At 39.5% G+C, this 24094-nt stretch overlaps 1 protein-coding gene and 1 long non-coding RNA gene across 3 annotated transcripts; one reads left to right on the forward strand and one right to left on the reverse strand.

Annotated features, from left to right (window-relative positions):
- Positions 1-13: 13 nt before the first annotated feature.
- On the reverse strand, positions 14-16365 carry LOC121908399 (cysteine-rich secretory protein LCCL domain-containing 1-like). 2 transcript variants are annotated; one of them, XM_042428370.1, is made up of 15 exons: positions 16094-16365; positions 15003-15297; positions 7517-7635; positions 6813-6945; positions 5719-5834; positions 5456-5556; positions 5169-5336; positions 4997-5057; positions 4681-4747; positions 4354-4484; positions 4167-4210; positions 3993-4065; positions 3392-3461; positions 2703-2836; positions 14-2353 (listed from the first exon to the last, which is right to left on the reverse strand). In XM_042428370.1, the coding sequence occupies exons 2-15, from the start codon at positions 15267-15269 to the stop codon at positions 2302-2304; spliced, it is 1536 nt and encodes a 511-aa protein (XP_042284304.1). In that variant the 5' UTR covers positions 15270-15297; positions 16094-16365; the 3' UTR covers positions 14-2301. The 2 variants fall into 2 exon arrangements, with proteins under 2 accessions (XP_042284304.1, XP_042284305.1); XM_042428371.1 differs by lacking the exon at positions 16094-16365 and having other exon boundaries at positions 15003-15427.
- A 4691-nt stretch (positions 16366-21056) lies between these two features.
- Positions 21057-23333, forward strand: LOC121909432. The gene is made up of 2 exons (XR_006099433.1): positions 21057-22042; positions 22113-23333. It is a non-coding gene; the product is annotated as an uncharacterized LOC121909432 (long non-coding RNA).
- Positions 23334-24094: the final 761 nt, after the last annotated feature.

The raw sequence follows: 24094 nt of genomic DNA on the forward strand, positions 1-24094 counted from the left end.
ATTCTGCCATGCATATACCTGGCCAGCCAGGGTTCATTTATATAAATCTATAAAACAAAAGTTGGGAAATGCAGCATAAAATACAACAATATGTTACATGAACAATATTTACAAACATATGAATATATTGAAATTATGGTAGAATTAGTCCTTTATAAAAATAACAGCTTGGGTGACAAATACAGTACAGTATATACCTTGCATGCAGAGCCTGTTTTATCCATCTACTATTTATTGCTTGTCGGCTGGCAATGTGTTAGAAATGAAAATGAAAATTGCAGCAATAGCAATTCAGCATTTGATAGCATAGAGTGTTCAGTATTATTTACAACATTATTATGTAATATGTACAAAAATATACAATCTATATTTTCACTGCCTGGATTGTAGCTATATTGTACAGTATATTACCACTCTGACCAGACGTACAATATATGGAGGCCCTAACCAGACATATTAGGAAATTAAATGTCCTTCTCATAAGCATGACCTTATCTGTTTTATATTTAGCACTTAAACAAAACCATGATGTAGTCAGTTTTATCTTCAAATTGCGGAAGTAAAGCAAGCCCATGTGGGTTACTCCAGACACATTACTACTCCTGCCAGACAGCTCAGGTGTGTCTTCATTATGTAAGCTAAGCAACCAAACAGATCTTACATTTGTCCTTATCATACTTGTAATATTAGGACTACGTAGCTCTACACTGCAGTACAAAAACAAAGGTGTTTCTTTGTTTCTTTTCTCATGGATCATCAACTGGTGAGAATGTTGATGTCTTACCTGGCACATGCAGCTAACCTCAGTCTTAAAGCACAACATTATGTGCTGTATGTAGCACATATGAACGTCGCAAGTGTATATTAAAAGAGCATTTAAAATGAGTCAGCTGGAAATATTAAAAAGTCAGGCGAATACAGAATCTTCAACCAATTTATGGAGTTAAAGCTAGCTTAATTAGTTAACTTAGCTTCATCTTTCCCTGAACTTAACCAAATCTCTTAGTTGCATTGGCATTGAACTCATGTTCCATGTTGTCAGGGAACATAATCAAGGCTTTTGGAGAATAATCCAGAAGCAATATTCTGTCTGGCAACAGGGTTGGGCATACATCTTTTCTACACTATGGTAGAATACAACTTATGCCAACAAATATTAATCGCAGTGGTGCTTTCTTGTTATTGCACTTGTATTATTGTTGTTATGCTGTATTTTAATTAAATTAATGATTCAGCAACAATAACGACACAATAATAAAACATGTTTTTCCACAATCAAGAGCAGCCCAGTAAGTGGAAAACTGCCCAATCTAGCATTTCTATGGTGTGATTAGTACAATAAATAGAATACAATAAAATGACATATATCACCAATCAGTAATATTGGATGGCTTGAAACTTCCTTAGATTGTACTTTAAAGGGAAATAAATTAGGCCATACTTTCATGTGCATATTGAAGGTAAAATAAATCAAGTGTCATGGGAGTGCCATAAATTAAAATAGATTCTGCTGACAGAAAAACAATCCTTCCTGCACAAAAAAAGACCCTGCTGATAAATACTGAGGTGAAAGTCAACATACATTGATGGGATTAATTTTTTTCATTTTTATAGATTCAATTGTTCATCTTATTTTATTAATTTATATGTAATTTACTTATTAATTTTATCCAGTCATTCATTCTTATATTTTCCCTATATGTCTGGTGTGGTCCTCCATAGAAATATACTACAGTATTTTGGGCAAGTGTGATGGGCATGGGTATGACGCGTGTCTCAATTTGGTGCCAGTTGCTGGGATCTGCACCCATCTACGTTGCCCTGTAATTTACCTCGTATATCTCTACGTTTAGCAGATAAAAAAAACCTGTGACATTATATTTTTACCTTCACATTCTTAAATAATGGGAAGCAGTTGGAGTGGTGCTAAATCTGGTTGTGTATAAGTGTTCAAAAACATGATGTCATGATATCATGGCAGCAAAAGATGCATGGCAGCCCAATGTGATTATTACGGTTAGCTCTAGAAATTTAAAAAAGATGTAAGGCAGAAAACATCCAAGATCATCATTCGCCAAACATCTTTTGCTAAGCTATTATTGGAAACTCATTCACTCTGATTCAAACCTAAAAGGGAAGCCTTGAGTAAAGTTGGGTTACACTTTTAGGGTCAGAGGCTGAAAAGCTAAATTATTTACTGTAAGAATGACTGTAATTACAGGTTGTGAGATGATAATGAGTGGGTTTGCTGGATGTGAAGTGGCCATGTTTGACGGTACTCTGTCCTTTGAGAGTGGTTTTTCAGATGACTGCAAACACTCTGAAGGCTTTCCCTCCCGTCGGGTTCAGTAAGCTGGAAGGAGAAGAGTGGGGAGAAAACAGAGATGTTTTACATGTGTGGGTTGTTTTTCAGTCACAGCAAGGACAAGTTCTGATGTAAAGATGGATTTGAATATTGATATAGTCACTGAAATCTGCTAATCACATAGATGAATGTAATTGCAGATTGGAATTTGAGCTAAAAACAACATCCAGCTCAATATAAAACAAAATATGCATACAACTCAATTCCATATATTTTTTTGCCAGTTCTCATATCTGGAATCCATGAAATTAGCCCAATATATATATTTTTACTAACACATTTATACCTCTATGTTTACATTGTATATATATGTATTTCTTTTTTTTTTTAACAATACCTCTCTGAGGTGATGCCATTCTGGTAACTGCCACTGTACTGCCTCCTTTTGTCCACAGGCATCACATCAAGGTAACCTCCAGACTCATTCTGGATTACTCCAGCATGAATGGCTGCTCTGCAGATGCTGGATTTCTGGATGAAACAGGCCACTGCGTGTTAACATGGTGTCATATCAAATCAGTCAAGAAAAAACTTCTGTGTCTGGTTGGTGATTGCAATATCATGTAAAACAACATGAAAAATTCAAGTGGTGCCTCTACTTGTGGTAACAATAAAGAGAGAAGATAATGCTTTTTTGACAATGAACTGTTATACGGTATGTGTTTAAGTATAATGGCGCAATTGGTGGTTGAATCTCAAAACACAATTTTTCTCTTTGAAGCAGTATTAAAAACCTTTTTCACAGCAAACATTTTGATTTATCATAGCTGAAAAGGCACAGGTGTAAATAATGATCTTAATAAAGGCAATCCATGTGTCAGGCTCTAGGTATTGTGCATACTGCCTCTCTAGCTTGACTTACTGTAACATGCAAATTGAAAAGAGCCATCATGAATGTTATAAGTTACACCTGTGCTTTGCTTGCTTTGATTTGTCAAACTGTTTACTGTGAAAAATGACTATTGCTTCAAAATTATCAATGAAAGGTGGGGAAAGTCAAATCATGACAATCATGTAAAAACTTACATCTGAGTAGTATTTTGTCCCAATGACTTTGGCTCGACTGTCACGCATACAGTTCCTGGGACAATACAACCTGAGGAAAAAGCCAGAGCTCACTTCAGGATATTTTCATTATATACACTGGCTGTACTGTATATGTTCTTACCGTTGGATCTATGTGTTATATCATATCAATCAAGCAACCGATTTTCAGGAGAGCTGTCTAGTATATAAGGACATGTAAATGTTTTTCTTCCTTTTTTAACTGAATATTTTTTCAAGCAGAACAATGTTTGCAAAAATGAGCAGAGTTTAAAAAAAAAAAAAAAAAAACAGGACTTGGAGTGTAAAAATAAGAAAAATAAATTAAATGACAAACCAGGTACCCCTTATCAAAATGTACATTCAAATGATGATGTAGAAGGATTGGCAGGCTAGTAGGCCAGCTGGCTAGATGCTAGCATTGCTACTTCACTTTGAATTTGGAGGGTCATGTGGGCCAAATAGTGAACCTAGGTTACTTTGAATGACTGGGCTCTTTGGCCCAACCTATTGTGATTTAATTTTGCCGTTAAGATGATTTTGGTCCACTTTTTTCGTTGAACACATTCACAGCAGCAGTTACCTGGGACAGTGTCGTACTGGTTTCTTGAAAGGGCAGAAAAGTGCCACAGTGGTGTCACATGTTACTGCTTTCACTGGGAGAAAAAAAAGGACAGCAAAATGACCCCACAGTGTTTCTTAATACAGACTACATGATAATTGTATCTTTCAAGAAAAGTGATTATGTACTTCTTACCAGGCACCGACTCTACTTTGAAGGAATTTGCACTTCTGTTTTTCCTGTGAAATTAAACAAAGCTGATGTTATACTCACTGCAATACCCATGCATCATATTAAAACAGACCCTATGCAGAAGGTATATATCTATTAATAAAACAAAACATTTTAAATAAATAAACAAAGTACAGAGGCTGATTCATACCCAACTGATTGAATACCATTCTTGTATGATTTGGTGAATTGCTGTTTTCTGCCCAGTCTGGTCACATCCAGCCATCCTCCGTCATTGTCTATAACACCAGAGTGTAACGCAGCTCCACACACACTGGATTGCTGGATAATTGACAAAGACAAGCAAATAAATGTAGAGCAAACTGTGTCTTCAAACAAACATGAACTTTCATTGCATACATACATGCTACAAGCTAACTGTTCGCTCTACAGTCAGAGCTCTATATGATTAAAGAGACTTATCATTTGTAAACCATGCAATACAATAAATACATTATACTTGTTGGTGATCATTTACCATGTCATAATATCCAGTCCCCACTACTTTTCCAGCCTTGTCAAGGCAGCCAGGTGGACACTCATATCTATGGGCAGAATCAACATAATTGACCATAAGCATGTATTATTTGAACTTATCTGAACTAACTCCATTCTCGTAAAGTTAATTCAGTTTTCTTTTTCTGGAAATGATAAATTATCTGATGCAATCTAAACTGTCCTGATAATTCCCGCCCCACTCTTGGTATTATAAGCAAATTACAGTAGTTCCCAGAATTTGGATACATTATTTGATGGTGGTCTGCTGCAGAGTCATTCTTTTCATCAGCATTTACCTGTTACAAGTTGTTCCCTTGCACTGATCTCTCAGCTTAGTCTGACAGTCGACCTGTTGAGCTAAAATCACAAACAAACGACAGCTTTTCATAAACTTGTGGTAATGCTTGTAATAATGTTCTCGTAACTGTCCCATTCAGGGAGATGTAGTTTTGTGGGAGCTGTCCTTACACATCTGCTCTGTGTTGACAACCTGGTTTTTCTCTAGGTTGTCATTAGGTGAGGGGTTTGGTGTCTGGGCCCTGGGTTGGGGCTCCCTGTCTCTCACTGGATCCGGCTCAGGTTCAATGTAGTTGGTCTCCTCGATCTCAGGAGCTGGACGCCTCTCAACACCCCCTTCTGAAAACATGGATACCATGTCAGCTTGAGATTTTGTCATTGTGTAGTCTCTTTTATTAAAATTACGTGCTTTGACAATTTTGTGAAGGCAGAAAACCACATGTCTGACCCTAACCCACCTTTGTAGCAGAGATTGTCCCTGCAGCCTCCAGCATAGCTGGCTGGACATGCAGAGCATGGCGCTCCATATTTGTATGGAGCATGACCCCACCAGTTGCCCCTGAAAAAACAACAACAGGGATTTTGTCATATTTAAAAGGAGCAGAAATTTGTCCAAATCTCTAGTATTTAGTTGAAGATGATGATACACATTGATTTTATTTATGATCTCCGTTATTTTGAGGAGATTGTATCAAATTGTGTTGTCATGGTAAAAACTTACGGTGGAGAGTAGTTGCAGACCAGATAAACAGCTTTAGCCCAGATCATTCCCCACACGTTCATGTTGTAACACACATTGATGGCACAGCCAATACGATTGCTTGTGGCCCACACCAACTGAAAATTTAAATGCATGTGAAAATAAAGGAAAGTGTTCAATGATATTTTTCACATAAGCTTGTTACTGAATTTTCAAAAACCCATTGTCAATCAGTCAGTGTCAGTGTTGGACTATCTGCAGTACAGCATGATTTTCCAGAGACACAGTGGATGCTTGGTACATCCTGCTCTCACAGTTACATTAGCAATTTTGCAACATTTAAGAGAAAAGGCTTAGGTACAGATTTGTGTCTTTTTAAGTTCATTCACATGCCGCAGTTGCCTCTCCACACTAAAAGTAGCATTTTTAAATGACTGAGCCCTTGAACTGGTGGGTCACAATGTATTTGTATCATGGCCGTTATTTTCATAAGCTATACAATGTCTCAGTTGTTTACTACCAAGCAAAAAGTAAGGTTCCTCAATATGTTTTTGAAACATAAACTAGATGCTACGATGAGAGTATCCAACATGGATTTCATCATATATGAGTCTTATTTAGAAGTATCTGGATTCTTGGGAATTTTGGCACAGACTTGTTTTGTTGCGCTTGTTAGTGTGGGACAACTTTGGTGGTTTGGTGACCTCAGCAAACTCCCAGTATACAGTATCTCTATCCAAATTCAACCTGAAAAGAGGTCTAGAAAGGCAACATAACTAAAAGCACCCAGGTGGGCATGCAGGGCCATTAAATATTTGATGCATTTTGATCCCATGCATCCAAAAGATTTCTCTTCTGCTACAAGAGGCGACGCAAAAGGGTCCTCTGGTGGAGAATACAGCTCCGGATATGCTTTATTAGAGAGGGGTATGAGGGGTATGACATGCAACAAAAGACCCCCACTGGAAGGGCTCATCGCCTTAACTTTTGTCTTTTTAAATACTGTGTTCAGCCTTTTTAAATGTGTATTTGTAAACCAAATGAATATTGATTACAGTGAATAAATAATTACACATTTTTTTGCCTTTAGAACATGTAAATATGACAGCCCTTACCTGAGTGTAGTGAGTGCAAACAGGTCCTGAACATCTGAATGGGCAGTGTGGGTTGCACTCCTGAGAGTAGGGATAGCTGTAGTACCTCACCTCATCATACCAGGCCTGGACATGGTAGGTGGGCGGGCGGTCCCTAAAGTGATGGAGAAGGTGTTATACTGTGTGTTCTCAAGTATCCAGGATGATTAGACCTCCACAAAGGTTGAAACTGTGCAGAGCTAGGATGGCAATTACAACAGATCACCAGACACTATGTACTAATAACAATCAAAAAGTTGTAGATTTTCACACCCTGCCAGATAAAACAATAGAGTGAGGAGATGTCAATCAAGCATAACATTCATATATATATATATATATATATATATATATATATGTGTGTGTGTGTGTGTGTGTGTGTGTGTGTGTGTGTGTGTATATATACACACATACACACACACATACATATATACATATACATACATACATACATACATATACATATACATATACATATATATATACAAAGAACAACAAAATACAACCACTCTGAGCTGTGAGGTTTGGACACATAGCCTTAACAAAAGGCAGGTTTGCTTATAGCTAAAATTAATTTGATATTGTCTCTACTGATGTGGAAAAGAATGGTGCATATGGTAAGAAAATACTATTATTCTTGTATTGACAAAGCTCTCTCCACTCCTGTAATATTTTTACATACACACCTGCCCCAGTGCGCCCCAAGGTTTTGGCCTATTTGTGTCAACATGTGGCTCGGTCCATGTTCCCATCGACAGGTATGTGCCCAGTGCTCTGCGCTCCTCTCTAACTCGTAATCCCATACCTGCAAGGCACACATTTACACAGAACAAAGACACACAATCTTCTTAGAGAGTCCACTCTTGATTCAGGCGTTTTATCCAACTATAGACCTATATCTAACCTTCCCTTTCTCTTTAAGATCCTTGAGAAAGCAGTCACCAATCAATTGTGTGACTTTCTACATAACAAAAGTTTATTTGAGGATTTTCGGTCTAGATTTAGAGTGCATCATAGCACAGAGACAGCACTGGTGAAAGTTACAAATGACCTCCTAACTGCATCGGACAAAGGACTTCTCTCTGCACTTGTCTGGTTAGATCTTAGAGCTGCATTTGATACTACTGACCAACACATTAAAGAGACGAGAACATTTAATTGTCATTCAAGGAACCGCATTAAGCTGGTTTAAGTCCATTTATCGGATTGATTTCAGTTTTTACATGTTAATGATCCATGTACATAAAAGTTAGACACGGAGTTCCACAAGGTTCTGTGCTTGAACCAATACTATTAACATTACATATGCTTCCATTAGGTAATATTATTAGGAAACACGAAATTTTCATCGTTATGCAGATGATACCTAATTAGATTTATCAATGAAGCCAGATGAAACCAATCAGTTAACTAAACTCTAAGCATGCCTTAAGGACATAAAGGCCTGGATGACCTGCAATTTTCTGCTACTAAACTCAGACAAAACCAAAGTTATCGTACGTGGCCCTAGACACCTTAGAAACATATTATCTAATGATATTTATTTATTTATTTTATTTGCTTATTTTATAGGGACTGAGCACATTAATGAACATCAGTATACAATACAGGATGTAAACATGTTGGAGTTAGCAAAAAATACTACATCTGTAGTCCCTAGGCAGGTAACAAAAACAGAAATAGTTTAAACAGTAACATGCAAATACATATATACAAATACACAGCATAAAAGGACGAGATACATTGTACACATGTCCAGTTAAAAATGATCACAGTTCTGGTTTGCCATGAGCCATTGTTTGAGATGAGACTTAAAAGTGGAATATGTGGGGCACTCCCTTATTGCAAGTGGTAGGCCATTCCAATATTTACTTCCCTTTACTGATAGCGCAGTTTGTCCAAATGTGGTGTGTCTAAATGGCACCACACAGTCCCCTCTAGTGGTGGCCCTGGTGCTATTGCCACTGTCAGCCCTCTGTTTAATAAATTGATTTAAAGGAAACGGGGCAAGCCCATGCAAAGTCTTATACATAAAACAAGCATATTTTTAGTTTTTAAAGTTCTCAAAACTCAATAAATGATATTTTTCCAGGATGGTACAATGATGGAACGAAAGTGTTTTTTTATCAAGAATTTTTATAGCTTGAAGAGTAATTCTGTTAGTTTAAGTGTTGTTACACCTGCAAGGGACCAGTTAGTAAAACAGTATTCTATGTGTGAAAAAATCATCATATAGCTACTCTAGATGGCATCGCCCTGGCCTCCAGCTCCACTGTAAGGAATCTGGGAGTTATCTTTGATCAGGACATATCCTGATCAAAGATAACTCCCACATAAAACAAATTTCAAGGACTGCCTTTTTTCAACTACATAATATTGTAAAAATCAGGCACATTCTGTCTCAAAAAGATGCAGAGAAACTAGTCCATGCATTTGTTACTTCTAGGCTGGATTATTTCAATTCCTTATTATCAGGCTGCCCGAACAAGTCTCTAAAGACTCTCCAGCTGGTGCAGAATGAAGCTGTAGAAAGGAGTAGAATGGGAGGCAGAGCCTTCAGCTATCAGGCTCCTCTCCTGTGGAATGATCTTCTAGATTAGGTCTGGGACACAGACACCCTCTCTATGTTTAAGAGTAGGCTCAAAACTTTCCTTTTTGATAAAGCTTATAGTTAGGGCTGGCCCAGGCTTGCCTTGGACCAGCCCCTAGTTATGCTGCTATAGGCCTAGACTGCTTCCCATGATGCCCTGAGCTCCTCTCTCCACCTCCCCCTCTCCATCTGTACACATTCATGTACTATTAATGCAAGTTATTAACATGGCTTCTTCCCCGAAGTTTTTGTGCTTTCTTGTCTCACAGGTCTCTATCGATCATGGTTGCAGACTACCTGGTTATGGGTCGCGGGCTTCAATAGACCATGGCTGCGGAGCCCGTGCTGCTGTGCTCCTGTTTGATGCCCACACCTGCTATTATTATTATTATTAGTCCTATTTCTGTTATTATTATTGCTGTTGTTATTATTGTCATTGCTGTGCTTATCTGTGTCTCTCTCTCCCCCTCCTTCCTTTTCTCTCAACCAAACCAGTCAAGGCAGATGGCCGCCCACCTAGAGCCTAGTTCAGCTCAAGGTTTCTTCCCGTTAAAATGGAGTTTTTCCTTGCTGCTGTCGCCAACTGCTTGTTCATGGGGGAATGTTGGGTCTCTGTAAATTAAAGAGTACGGTCTAGACCTGCTCTAAGTGAAAAGTGCCCTGAGATAACTTCTGTTGTGATTTGGCACTATATAAATAAAATTGACTTGACTTGACTTGACAGTAATGGCTCTTGGTTAAAAAGGTATTTGCCTCAAGAGGGATGAACTTGGAAGGTCAGCTTAGGTAAGCAGATAACTTTTTCAGGCAGCAGTGAAAGCACTGGATTTGATAATATTAGTTTTCACTTCACTTGGCTTCAGGCTAAAGTTACTAAGTCAGACAAACAGTGGTTATTGGGCTCCACCCATCAAGGTTAAAGCCAGAGCTACTTACTGTAGCTGTGGCTTTAATTAAACTCAGAAAATGACATTATTTCCGAGTCCAAAGCAGCTCTGCCCGCAACAGATGTTTGCAGACCTGCAACTCCACTCTGGATCACCCTTGTGATTTAAGTGGGCTAAGTGGCCACTTACTGTAGCTGTGGCTTTAATTGCTACTCATTGCCTTTTTCAGATATCTCATCATTCTCTTAGAGGAAATTAAACTACCATAAATTCCACTGAAACTAATCTAAAAGTAACCAAACATACTTGAGGCAAAGTGAACCTAAAAGATGAACCTGCTCTTTACTTTAAAGTACTGTGGTATGCCTCTCACAAATTTAACACAGTATTGTCAAAACTAGGCCTCTCCTATTAAACACACACACTCTCTCGTACACAGACACATACACGAGAGTGAGGATGAGAAACAGATAGGTATCACTACCACCACAGCAACTGGCAGCTTTGTGCTACTACTTCAATGTGGTTGTTTCATAGCTTGTTTCCAGTAAGTTCTGGTCTCATAAAACAAGCTGAGAGAAAATAAAGCTACCAAAACAGTGAGCCTCTGTTTGGGCGCTTGATGCCATCTTTACTGTAAAAACTCAACAAAATTAAACATAGTTGAAGTCAAAATACCTGAAAAGTATTCACACACCACTTGCTTTGAACAAAGCAGAAAAGCAGACCATGGTTATGGGATTGAGCGATTCAAATGTTGTGGTAAAGTTAATTTACTGTTGACTCTGTTGGGGAGGGAGAAGAATAGGTGCAGTGTGTACTGCTGTTGGCATACTGTTTGGTTGCATTATAGCTATCACCCGTCAAAACTAATAGGATAATGCTTAAGTGTGGAGTTGTAACTGCTGTGATTGACCATCATAATGCATTCCATATGTTTGGTAAGGTTAACACACTGAGCACACTGTTGCCCATTCACTGTGGTGCTGCTTACTGTTCAGGCCTGATTGGAGAGGGGATATTTTGACTCTGCTTCTATGGCCACAACCCAGCTATAGTTGAGTTACTAACACAGAGGTAATATTTTATTTTTCCAATGGGGGCAACTGGACTATTCCTCGGCTCTGAGCAGTTGTTGGGCAACCAGCGAATTCTCCATAAGGTTACTGGTCCCTGACAAAAAACATCAACCAATAAGTATATGCTCCTTACAAGCTGCTAGTGGTCAAGTGAATAATGACGGTCCTCTTAGCAAAGGTGGAAGTACAATGACTTTAAACCATAACTCTTAATGGATATTCAGACCAAAAACATTACTGCATTAATAAAACAGAAGGATTGCACCCAAGTACTGTTGCAATGTGATCCAGCAAAAGTTGAGCCAGATTCAACTCTTTTACCAGACTACTCTGCGTTTTTTGCCCTCTGCATTGGAGGACTAGACTCCTTAAAATGAATAAGCGGGCTATGTTTTTCACACAGGGCTAAACTTGTTCCGAAAGCAGCTTTAGGAAGGACGTCATGGTTGATTGTTGGGTGTAAAAGCTGTGTGACTTCAACACTGGAAACTGCAGTTTGTGCTCTGTCTTATACCAAAAGTCAAGGTTGGTTTCATCTAACCATGAAGACAATCTTTTATTTGCCTAACCCCAAGAAAACCTTAACCATAGGGGTAGCAGCTCAGAAAACATTCATAAATGTTGTTTTTGGAAAGGTCATGTGACATTTTCACATATAAGAGTAACGTTTGGATGCAAAACTATACTACTAAGTACAATTAAATTCCTGAAGAATTCAGTATGCTTTAAGGTAAGTGTGTTTCGGATCGTTGAAGAGCGTCTGAAACCTCCCCCCTCTCCACTGATTTCCAACATTGGAATTAGGGGGGCTGCATCCAACAATTTTTGTAGCTTTCTGAAGCAGACAATCTGACAAGCAATGGTTGGCCAGGTGTTCAGAACTGAGAAAGTGAGCAGGATTTGAAGCTATTTTTTCATTCTTCTCACTATTACTTCCTTTACTTTTCATGTGTACAAACGAGTGCAACACGATGAAAATCTTCCAGGGGAGATTGCCCAAAAGTATGTGCCATTATCTAACTGTATCTCACCCCTTTCTATGATGGCAGGCTTTTCCCTGTCTTTGAGTGTAGCCATTTGGAACACCCTCCTTATAAAGCAGTCCGTCCACCTGCACAGGCCATGAATCAGTACTGCTACAGGTTATAATGAAACCCGAGTTCTGCATGAAGCTTTCACTGCAAACAATCTCCAGTAGATACTAATGGTCTTTGCCAGCTCATTATTCTCTCCAAGCTCTTGTTATTCTTCACCCTCAATTATCCAGCAGAGAGGAAGATGGACTGCCCGCCAGCCTTTGGAGAAAGGTCACGGTAACAACTACCAATCTCCTTTTGCATTCCAAAGAGCATTAAGTTCCCAAAATACAGCGCTGTTTCCAGCCATCTGCCAGGACCACCTCTGCTACAGAAGTAAGTGCAAAATGTGCAGTCTGGCAGCAATGGATTTAGGACGCGTTCTAGAGGTAGCTCTTTGCAAAGAAAAATATTGAGGAAGAAGAACAAGAAGCCATCTTTTGTTTTCTTAATTCAAAGTATGCAAACTGCTTCACGTAAATGCTTGCAATTCAATATACAGTATAGAAAGTGGTTGTGATTATGGGAACCTTTAAACAGGTTATATTACTTGGGAAAATCTGCTGGGCATGAAGTGACGTGTTTTAGATTAACAGACGCAACAGTGCTTTAAAGGCATGTGCTGAATGGTTTGTATGAAATTAAGGACTCAAAGCTGCAATGAGGTGCATGTAGCCCCCTTGGCCTCCAAATCCTGCAATCTGAAAACCAAATACTTGGTCCTCATCAGTACTCTGCCTTACCACATCATTATCATCAGTAATAGTATCCCTTGCTTAAGAAACACTGGATTAGTGTACATAACATACATTTACACTACTGTGCCCCGCACTTCAAACGGTGAGGCTGAACATGTTTGAAATAGATTCACCGCCATGGCACCCAAAATGAGATGCGTGGAGGATCAAATAAAAGATAACATTGGTGTCGGCCAGGGTTTGAGTGAGCTGCGATGGATGGGGAGAGAGGAGGCGAGGGAGAGCGCAAAAGTGAAGGAGGGTGAAGAAAAGCCTGAGGGAGAGCTTGTGAGGCTGAAGATCAAGAAGGCAAAAGAGCAAGGCAGGGAGAAAAAGAGTCAGTAAGAGGAGAAATGGAGTGATAGAGTAAGAGACGCAAGGCAGGAAGAGAGGGAGGGAGGGCAGTATGGTTGAGGTAGAGGGCAGGACAACACTGCGGGGGTGAAAGCTGGATCGGGGCCAGGGTCAGCGAGGGCGGGCAAGGAGGAGGCTGGAGCTAGCCAGACAGTGGCTTTGGTTTGCAGAGCTCATTTTCTCTGTCTTTCCTTCCTTACTTCTCTTTCTTTAGCTGAGAGAGAAACACCGGCAGAGTCAGGAAAGTGCTTTCCTCACAGAGAGGAAGACCTTAATGTTAAGCCTCCCTGATTTGGCCAGTTGTTGCACTGATGAAAAACATACATACAGAATAAAATTGACCGTTCATAAAGCCCTGCACCTCTTATTTACACCTAGTTACTGTTGCTTTGCCTCTCAAGCTTTCAATTGTCACAAGGTAAATATACAGTTAACAATGATAACAATGGCAGATTTGCCACTTAAAATTCTTAGTAGTAATTAGTAACTTTTTAATTTTTTAAGCAATAGGTCCTTGATTTCAGACAGATGTAGACAAAAGCAGGCTTCTCATTTCTAACCAGTGATCTTTGATTGTATCCGCTTAAATGACAACTGTCATTACAAGATTTTATCAGCTAGCAAGCTAATTAAGCTAATGTTAGCACTACATGATAAGGCTGAGACTAAAGCTGTATGTCCCCAGTCAGTATCCTCGCCAGTTGATGATCCATGTAGCGGACATGGAAATAAAGAATCAGAATTGCTCTTGTATTGCAGTCTAGAGCTAGTTACTAGTACTGTTAAAAGTATGATAAGGAAAAATAGACTCTGACCATAGACTATTATTTTTGTTCTAACATAACCTCTGTGGATGCTAAGAGTACATGTTCGTATTTTCAAACAGTAGACCTATGTTTCACTTTTTACAAGAGACTGATGAATATGATGTGTTTGGCGAATGCAATAATGTGCTAGTTGTTTGCAAGGCTTTTCTGAACGTAACCCCACAAACCGAAGTAATGGATTAGTCAACAATACGCTCCTTGGACTTAATAGTGAGTTAGGTTACAACTAGCAAAATAGCCAGTCATATATGCTAACAATTACAGCTTATATTACAGCAGATAAAAACACTGTTCAATAAGATAGATAGATAGATAGATATCTTTTTTTTGGTTTTGGAAAAGAGACACTGCCCACCAAACGCTTCAGTTGTTCGAGGAGGGGTTTAGTGAACAGTCAACTCAAATTAACTGATTTAACATCTGTTTAACACAAGGAATTTAATTATCTTATCTCTAACAAATAGCCTACATTTATCTCCAGTAATGACTTCAGAGTAGCTAATGGTGGTACTGTTCATTAATTTGCAGGGTTGCATCTTTTGAAATGAGAAGATGTATTCCAGCATCATTACACAGACTTACCAACAGTGTGAGACAGACAGCCTGTGTCTTCAGCACTTACCATGTACTCCATGTTGGAGGCTGGAGGGTGAACCTGACCGCGCAGCTTGTTGTGCAGGTCCAGGATGAGGTGCATGTCTCCCTCACTGATGGCCCTCTTCCCTCTCGCCCTAGTCTTCCACCACTCCTCATCCCGGTCCCTGTACTTGTCCAGGATGGACTCGAGTCGTGTGGAGTTGGTGAGGACCATGGAGACAACGGTCTGGGTCAAACACAGGAACAAGCTCACTGCTCTAAACCAGCCCAGAAACTGAAGAGGCTGCTTCATGTTGGGGGAAATACTGCTGCTTTGTTGCCTGCAAAACAGAGACAGTGCATGTTGAGGGAGAATAGTTTGAGTTCATTCATGCAGACTGTTAACTTGTTGCAAACAAGCATTTGCTTCATATGGAATGTTGCACCAATGCACAGCCCATTAGACAGTCTGTATTTTCTTTTTTGGCATTTCCTTCATTAAAAAAGAACACGGAAATTATATTTTGCATCAGTTTTTATGTTAGTCTTGTCCCCTCTCTGTTTGAAGCTTGCTTACATTGGAGCATCTTAATAAAGGAGATCAAGGGCACCTTGAATCTATTTTCTGTCTCTGTTTAATAATGCTGTAATTATAGGAAACTTCTCTTCAAACAGTGAGTCTAATACAGCGCTGAGCGCCCTGAGTGCATCCGGAGGTCACTGCATCACTACACACAGTGGGACCAGTGTAAACTAAGCTTTCACACGTTATGTTACAGACCACAAGGTAAGATTTAGTGCGCATGAGCGAATTACTGTATGTGCTCAGTGTAACATCCAGAGAGACATGCAGCATTTAAAGTTGTGAGATAAAAAAAAGAGATTATAACCATGATCTTTTCTTTTATGAACTCTTAAATAATTAAAATACTCCACTGATATTTTTACACAAAATTATAGAAAAGGTTTCACGATAAAGAATATTGTAAAAATAGCCTTCAGAGTTCACTTTTAAAACCCAAAATGTAAAATAAGTCGCTATAAACTCCTTTAAAGTACCACAGTCACACTGCACGTCCTTAATGATATTAAAGTAATTTTATTGGGTACACATGACAAAGTATAGAGCAAGTTTACCTTTACTGATCAGAAATATCCTCCAGGTGCAATATTCCAGATGCCAAAACGCGAGATTACTGCGGGATGACAATTTTCCAATCCAAGGAGATTTCAATACCATCCATCACACAAAATGAGTGCAGGGAAGACAGGTCTCTTTCAGGCTGTACATCCACGCTGAAAGACAGAGAGCTCAGAAATGTCTATAGGTACCTGCTGAATTCCTCAGGGTCGCACAATGCTCTGCTGGCTGCATGGGACCGCTGCTCATTTTGCGTTTATATGCCAAATTTGCGCTTAGCAACGCGCAATGCAGCCGACCACGCCTCCACAAACCCCTCTTGCTCCCCCCTCTACCGCACCCCCACCCAACACACACGCGCGCGCGCGCGCGAGCACGCACGCCGGCAGGGATCTGGTGGAACTTGATCTATTTGAGGAGCGGACCTGATCGCACTTAAAGTGACGTGAAGGTAAACTTGTGGATGTTATGAGAGCAACCTACTCGTGTTACAAATATTGCACATTTAGCTGTTTCCAGGTTTTTTATTTGACAGGAGGACACGTTCAGTTATTGGTAGCTAAAAAGACGGCTGCACCCTGAAGATGCAGCGTAAATATCTAAGGAAATACTATGAGAACTATCAGCACCCCTTATGAGAAACCACAATACCTACAAGGCTTACGAAGCCAACTTGCAGTTATGACATTTCCATTTGTCTCATGTTCCTTTTGTCATCTCTTAATTTGCAGTCATATCTGTACAGTGTCCAAAAAATGTATCAATGGTTATTGTAGTAATTCTCCTGACCCTTGTCTGGTGTATTCTTTGTTCCTGAGGGTTGAACTTGTCAGAGATAACATCAGGTTTTTCGCTGCTGTCTGCAAGAATGGCAGCAGAAGCAGCAGCAGCCAGCAGGGTGGCCAGTATTCCCCCTGTCACACAACCACAAAGCACTGATTCATCTGCCTTTACATACACTAGAACATTTGTGAACGTTTGTGGCTTGTATGTGTGTGTGCACGCTTGTGTGTGTGTTGTCTCCCTCTCTCTGTTTCTCTCTCTCCTCTCTCTGCTTCCTCTATTCCAACATACTCTGTTCTGACACCAGCACATACAAGACAGTTTCTTTTAAATTGCCATCAAGGTACAAAGGCAAAATGAAGGGAAATGTATAGTTAAACAATGCAAATAAAAGCTAAGCAATATGATGGAAACACGTATGTAACAACCACAAAGTCCACTAATTTACCAAATGATCAGGAACTCTTTCATTTAGGTCATCATTGAGGTACTTGTAAATATAGAGTACTGTGCAAAAGTTTTAGGCACTAAAAGTAAAGTGAGAATGCTTACAAAAATATTGCTAGAAATTGTTTTAATTTGTCAATTAACTTTTTACAAAGTTGAGTAAACAGCAGAAACCTGAACAAAATCAATATTTGCTGTAAGCAGCTTTGCCTTTATAACAGCAGCAGTTCTCCTTGGTACACTTTAACATAGTTTTTCATGGTAACTTGCAGGTAGGTTGTAACCATCCTGGAGAAAGAAAGTTCTTCTGTGGATTTATTATTTAGGCCGTCTCAGGTGCTTCTTCATGTAATCCCAGATTGACTCCATGATGTTGAGATCAGGGCTCTGTGGGGGCCAAACCATACCATCTGTTGCAGGACTCATCATTCTTCTTGTTGCTGAAAATAATTCTTTATGACTCTAGCTGTATGCTTGGGGTCATTGTCATGTCATGAATAAATTTGGGACCGATCAGACACTACCCTGATGGTATTGCATAATGGATAAGAATCTAAACATTTAGGGTGCCTAAAACTTTTGCACAGTACTGTATATATTCCAACTGTCTCATTCTTTACCATGCCAAAGTAAATAGAGATCTAATCATTTATTGAGACAAAACATGAATTGCTACAGTAAAATGTGCTGAAGTTAAGAAAGAACTGGGTGAAGGGATGGTTTAGGATAGATGTTAAATATATACTGTACCCAGTCCAAACACTGCAACCTGTCTGCTGTCATGGCCATTCTGTCTAGGGCTGCAACTAATGATTATTTTCTCCATTTATTGGTTAATCAATTTAGACTCTGAAATGTAATAAAATAGAGACAAATGTCCATCAAAATTCTCCAGAGCCCAAGTTGAAGTCTTCATATTGCTTGTTTGTCTGAAAAACAATCCACAACCTAAGAAACTTGAAAAATTATACATGAAAAAAAGAGATTAATTGAATATCTAAATAATTGCTAAATAATTGATTGACCAATTGATTAATCAAGTAATTGTTTCAGCTCTAATTCTGTCCCATAATTCAATATTCTAAGATGTTTTTACTTACTAATAAATGAGTGATTTCCCATTTACTGCAGCATAATAAGGTCTGCAACTATGACTTTTCTTTCAATCTGAATATGGATTTCTGGAAAAAAAAAAAAAACCTACTTCCAAGGTATGTAGAGATGGGAAATTTGTTTCAATCTTAAATTTCCTGATGACAAAAAACAACACTTTTTTTTGGTAAATGACATTAGCTTTAAAGTAGAAATTGTCAGTGCATAAACAATATCAGCCATGTTTCTGGTTCAGCCAGATGAGGTGAGGGGTCCCTTGGCACTGCCTTCAGGTCTGGCCTGCTGTGTTTTTACACTATTTGTATTCCACAGTTTATGTGTAATTTGCAACATTGGAATTAAAAATAATTTTGGTCAGGAATGAGGAGCTTGGAAGTCTTATACAGTATGCAGATGATTAGCAGTTTAAATCCTTGTTCTACATAGTTAAAAATTCAGAAGTGTCATTCATCTTCCACAAGTCTCTGCTGCCCCCTCCTGGACAAAGAAGAGATTTTTGGTCAAAATCAACTTCAGCCTTGAGCAATCCTCCCATGAAACACTGTTGTTTGGGCTGATCCATGCAATCCAGTCGCCATGTCTACCCCTTACAATCTTAAATGAGTTAAAGCCAAGAAAGGTACATCTTTTAACATGTGGTAATTCATGGAGTCCTTGAACTCTTCATGGCAATATCACCACGCTTAACAGACAAACTCCTTGTATGACTGCTGTACTCTAGCTGAAATTAAGGTTCTTTTAAGAGCCACATGATTCATAAAAAGAGTTAGCACTCTATGTGCATTCAAACAGGGGAAAATGTACGAACAAATGTACAAAATGTACTATGCTGTAGTACATAGTTCTTCAAAAAAAATAAAATGAAGCAAAATGTAACATAATTGCTGTAGATAGTTTACAGTCAATGGCATTGTTAAAGCAGCTGATTTTTAGTGATTTGAAGGTGGAATGTAGCAAAAGTATTTAACGTGTATGTTATTTGTTTAATCCATTCACATACAGAAATGTAAAATTGACAATTTGTGATTTTACAGAAAGTAACTTCTTGCTGTAACTTCTTGACTGGTTGCAGTGACTTCTTGAACTCTTCTCATGGCAACGGGCAGAGACAATGCACAGAAGTGCTGGGTGGAGGAATAAACTGTTCATGAAGAAGAAATACAGTTACACTACTTAAGTAGGTAACTGTATTAGTGAGGTAATTACCTCACTCTAAAATCACTAATGTTGTGTTGTGCAGATGAAACAAACAAGATACAATTGTTAATTAGTGAGCTCTGGAGGTGCTAGTAGGTGGATTTTTTTAACTTTGTAGAGAGCCAGGCTAGCTGCCACTAGCCTTTATGCTAAGCTAAGCTAAGCTAAGCGAATCACCTCCCGACTCCAGCTGTGCACTTAATGCACAAATATGATATCAGTATTGATCCTGTTGTTTGCTGTTTAACACCCTTGCTAGACAGGCAAGGGGAGAGTGTGTGTCAGATTAAGTGCCCATCCCATGTTTGTTCATCAAAAACATGAGAGAGGTCTAGCAAGCACATGTCCACCCTGTCAGCAAGTACCTGAGGCAGGTGCCTCACCTGGTAAACAGTCCTGCCAGAATGACAGAGGAGAAAGAAAGGTAGGCAATGTGTATTTGTGCTATAAAATCAGTTTGCCATTATTGAATGTGTGTACTCTATGGCAGATGATGTGATTTTATTGTCTGTTTATCTCACCAAGGTACACAAAGCAACTCATAATTGATGACCAATCTTTGAGCAACTTTGGAGCAAACGACATGTTATACACAGAAGACGTCACATTCATCAATGTGGTACTGGGGCAGTTTTTTGCAGCCAGTTTGCAGCTTTACCTCCCCCACATCAAAAATGCAACAGCTAATGAGTTTATTAAATCTAATGCAAAATCACTCGGTGATGCTAAATCTCAACCCTGACCCAGAGGCAGCTAGCAAAGAATTTTTGGCTGAAGTGCAAAAATCTGACAACCACACCCAAGAAGCTTTTGAAAGATGCAAGATAAGTAGGCTGGAGGCAACAAAGACATGGCTGCACAATGTTGCCCACCTAGTTGTGTTGGATGCAATATTTGTTCCCTACTTTTCAAATGGAAATACCACTGATTCAATGATTGCTCAAAGTGAAGATTTTCACCTGAAGGCCAATGCACTCCAAAAATGGCCTGAGTTCACTAGCAAGCCTTACGAATACAGCTGAAAAAAGTACTCATAGTTTGTGATCAAAAGAAAAGAAAACTAAATAAAAGATGTTTTGCTATGTTTGAAAGGTAACTAGAATTTTTAATAAAAAGTCACCAACTCATCGGCTCTAGTGTAGTCTTTGTGTTCCACATGCTATAAAAATGATTTAGCATGTAAGGTTTACATGGTAATTCATTTTTGAGTAAAGAATGAGAAAAAGTAATGAAATCCTACTAATATAGTACTAATAGTACTAATATAGTTTCATGGTTTGTTGGCATCCGGAGCAGCCAATCAGACAGAGTAGGCTACTCAGGAGGGGGCCTTAATTAGACTGGAACTAGTGGTTATACATATAACCAGTGTTTCCTGAGGGAGGGAAACGAGGTATAACACACCAGTATGGGGATTGCACCCTTTTCAGACAAACCTGAAGAACCTTTCTCAAAACGCCTGTCAAAGCCAATGAGACTGTCACAGGCAGAGGAAGTCCTGCCTTCCCCTGGGGCTGCAAAAGATCCTGTCTCTGCACAGTCTCTGCTCCTCAATCTAAATTGCACTTCACCGAGCCAAATAGGCGGTGAGGGGCTGACTTGTGCTGTATTTCATTTCCCTCCCTCAGGTAACATTGGTTATGCGTATAACACCCAGTTCCCTTTTGGTTGGTACACTCAATACAACACATCAGTATGAGGATATAACATCACACACCGAAAATGCCGCCGCAGATAGTCTGAGATGAACTGGCCCTGATAAAACAGCAGTGATGATGTCAGCTCTTCCGCTTCATAAGCTTGATGAATTGAGACCGTGTTAAGCACACAAGCAGTCAGCCCAGTACACTGTATGTTTTCTCAAGCTGAGAGGTGGAGAATCTGCACGGCTTACTGGAGAGAGTGGGTTTGCTGCTCGCGGTGTTAGGCTCCGGTGTGAAGCGGACAGCCAGCGTCTCATCCATTGGAAGAATGTTAGCTAGCCCTGCAGCCTCCATATCCTTCAAGACTAAGAACTGGGTAAACGGCAGTGACAGCATAGCCTTAGCGGCTGTCCAGGACCGTGTGAGCTCATACATAAAGTTGGGGAAAACAGGCAATTTGAGTTTCATCACTGCAAGCTGTTGTTGGAGAAAATAATTTCCTGCAAGCTGAGTTAGCTGTTGGCGAGGAGGTGGAGCAGGCCGCAGCACTTCAAGGTGCTGGTCTTGGTTGTAAGATCTCCAGTACTGAGGACCTGGTAAGGCTCCTTTTCATCTCCTCCACCTCCGACTTTGACTTTATCCTCCGAGAGGTTGCCTGAAGCAGCGAGGGAAAGCGCATCCTCAGACTGCACACCGGGCTGTACATTGTCGACGGAGACAGTGAAGTCAACTGGGTCCTCCACCATACCCACGTACTTCATGGTAGGGAGGATATCAACCATCTGATCGCCACATGATTGTCCTTCTTATTCATCAAAGTCCCTGCCTTCAGGTTTAAACTCTACAGAGGACTTGAGGGCTTCAGATAGCAGTGGATCTCCGCATGCAGCTTAGCTTCCCAGCACCTTCAACAGGAACGCCACACGCCTTTCCAGGGTCGTCCTTCGGAATCAGCGACAGTACGCACAGGTCTCCAGGTTAGCAAGTGCAGCTTTAGCATGCAACATGCCATGACACACCAGGCAAGCGTCGTGGGAATCCAACGATTCTTAGTAAGAAAACCTGCAAGCACTGGGTTATGGACGATATTTCAGCTTCCCAGTTTTGCCTTGCTAGACCAGCTGGAAGAGCTTTTCTTTTTCTCAGGTGCCATTCCACTTGGCAATTTAGCTTGCTAAACAGAGTTGTTAGCTTGCTAAACAGGTGTGGGAATAGCTGTTAGGTTAGCAAGGCTAAACAGGTACATGTTAGCTAGGCAAAGCGGCTAGTTAGCAAGTTAAACAAGCGCTGAGTAGAGAGCCTTGGTAGCGATGCCTTGGGCAGGGAGCTAGCTCACCTCCAAGCAGAAAGTTAAATTGCTAGCAAGGTATCTACAAGAGTCAGGTTATGTGAGGTGAAGTGCCAAAATATTGAGGAGCAGAGACTGTACAGGCTCTTTTGTCGCCCCAGGGGAAGGGAGGCTTTCCCTGCCTTTTACAGTCTCATTGACAGGCGTTTTGAAAAAGGATCTTCAAGTTAAGGGTCTGCGTAAAGGGTCAGTATGAATTGAATAAGAAGTTTTCTGAACTGTAAATCATGCAAAGATATTCCAGTAGAGCCACGGATTAAAAATATAGACCTGTAAATGTGCATGATATGTTGTCTTTAAGTAAAGTAGAATGTCTGGTGAAGATATTTGTGCATCGAATAAGCTAAAAGAGTTGGAGGAGACCAAAGCAGAGCCAAAGGGAGAATGTATATTGGACTTCCATTTATCAGAGTGCCACAAACAGACCTCAAAGGTAATGTTCATAAAGCTCTGTGTCTGTTGGATGTGTGAATAGGCAACTATTTGGTATTTTGGAGACCTTTTGCCCTCTAGTTGTAAGAAATCACTTGATGCAGCTTTAAGTGAGATTACGAAAGTATTAGCAGTTCTGCTGTCATTCTACTATCAAATATACGAGTAGCCAACTCATTACTGGTGCATTTCATGTTAAATTACTCATTAGTTTTAAAGTTGTAGCTGGTTCTGGTGGCATTTACAATTGTAATAAAGTATCATTGCACCTTATCTGAGTTTTCATTTTATTTTTGGTATAAAACAACTTAAAGAGGTTTATCTGTTTCCTCATTGTCTACTAAAATATATGAATGATACACTCAAACATATACATGTGCAGCACGCAAACCATCAGATAAGAGACAGATGTGTTAGTGTTATTGTCCGATTTACCTATTTCTTTCACATCATTTCCTGCTGCTTTTTATTTGGACATTTTATTAAATAAATCAGCAACATGGAGACCTATATTTGCCTATTTCTGTTTCCTCCTTTCCCTCAAATAAACAAATAAATAAGCCCAAAGTTGATTTAGATTTGAGCTGTCACACAGAAACAGTTTTGAAACTATGGATTGAGATGCAAAGTGAACTGTATGTTTAAGATGTGTTTTTCTCATGAAAATGTTGCCAGTACATAAAGCCAGAATTTTTGGCTGAGTGTGTTAACATGCCTGTTAATATTCCAATATGAGCTTTATCTTAGCTGAAGTCTTACTGGTTATGTAGGGTTTACATGAAGTAATCACTGACCTATCTAACATTCTGTAAGTTTGCTGCTATGTACCAGATGTATCTTTATGATAGGATATTCAGATTTTCATATTCAACTTGGATCCTATCCAAGGCAAAGTATGTTGTTTAGTCAAAACCATGGCACGGGCAACATACACGTACCTAACTCTCATGCAGAAACAGTAGGAAGTACAAGACAATTCTGTGATTACAATATCGAGTTTTTTACTCCAATATATTTATCTGTCTGCTGTTATT

Source organism: Thunnus maccoyii, chromosome 12, assembly GCF_910596095.1.
Source record: "Thunnus maccoyii chromosome 12, fThuMac1.1, whole genome shotgun sequence".
Lineage (NCBI taxonomy): Eukaryota > Metazoa > Chordata > Actinopteri > Scombriformes > Scombridae > Thunnus > Thunnus maccoyii.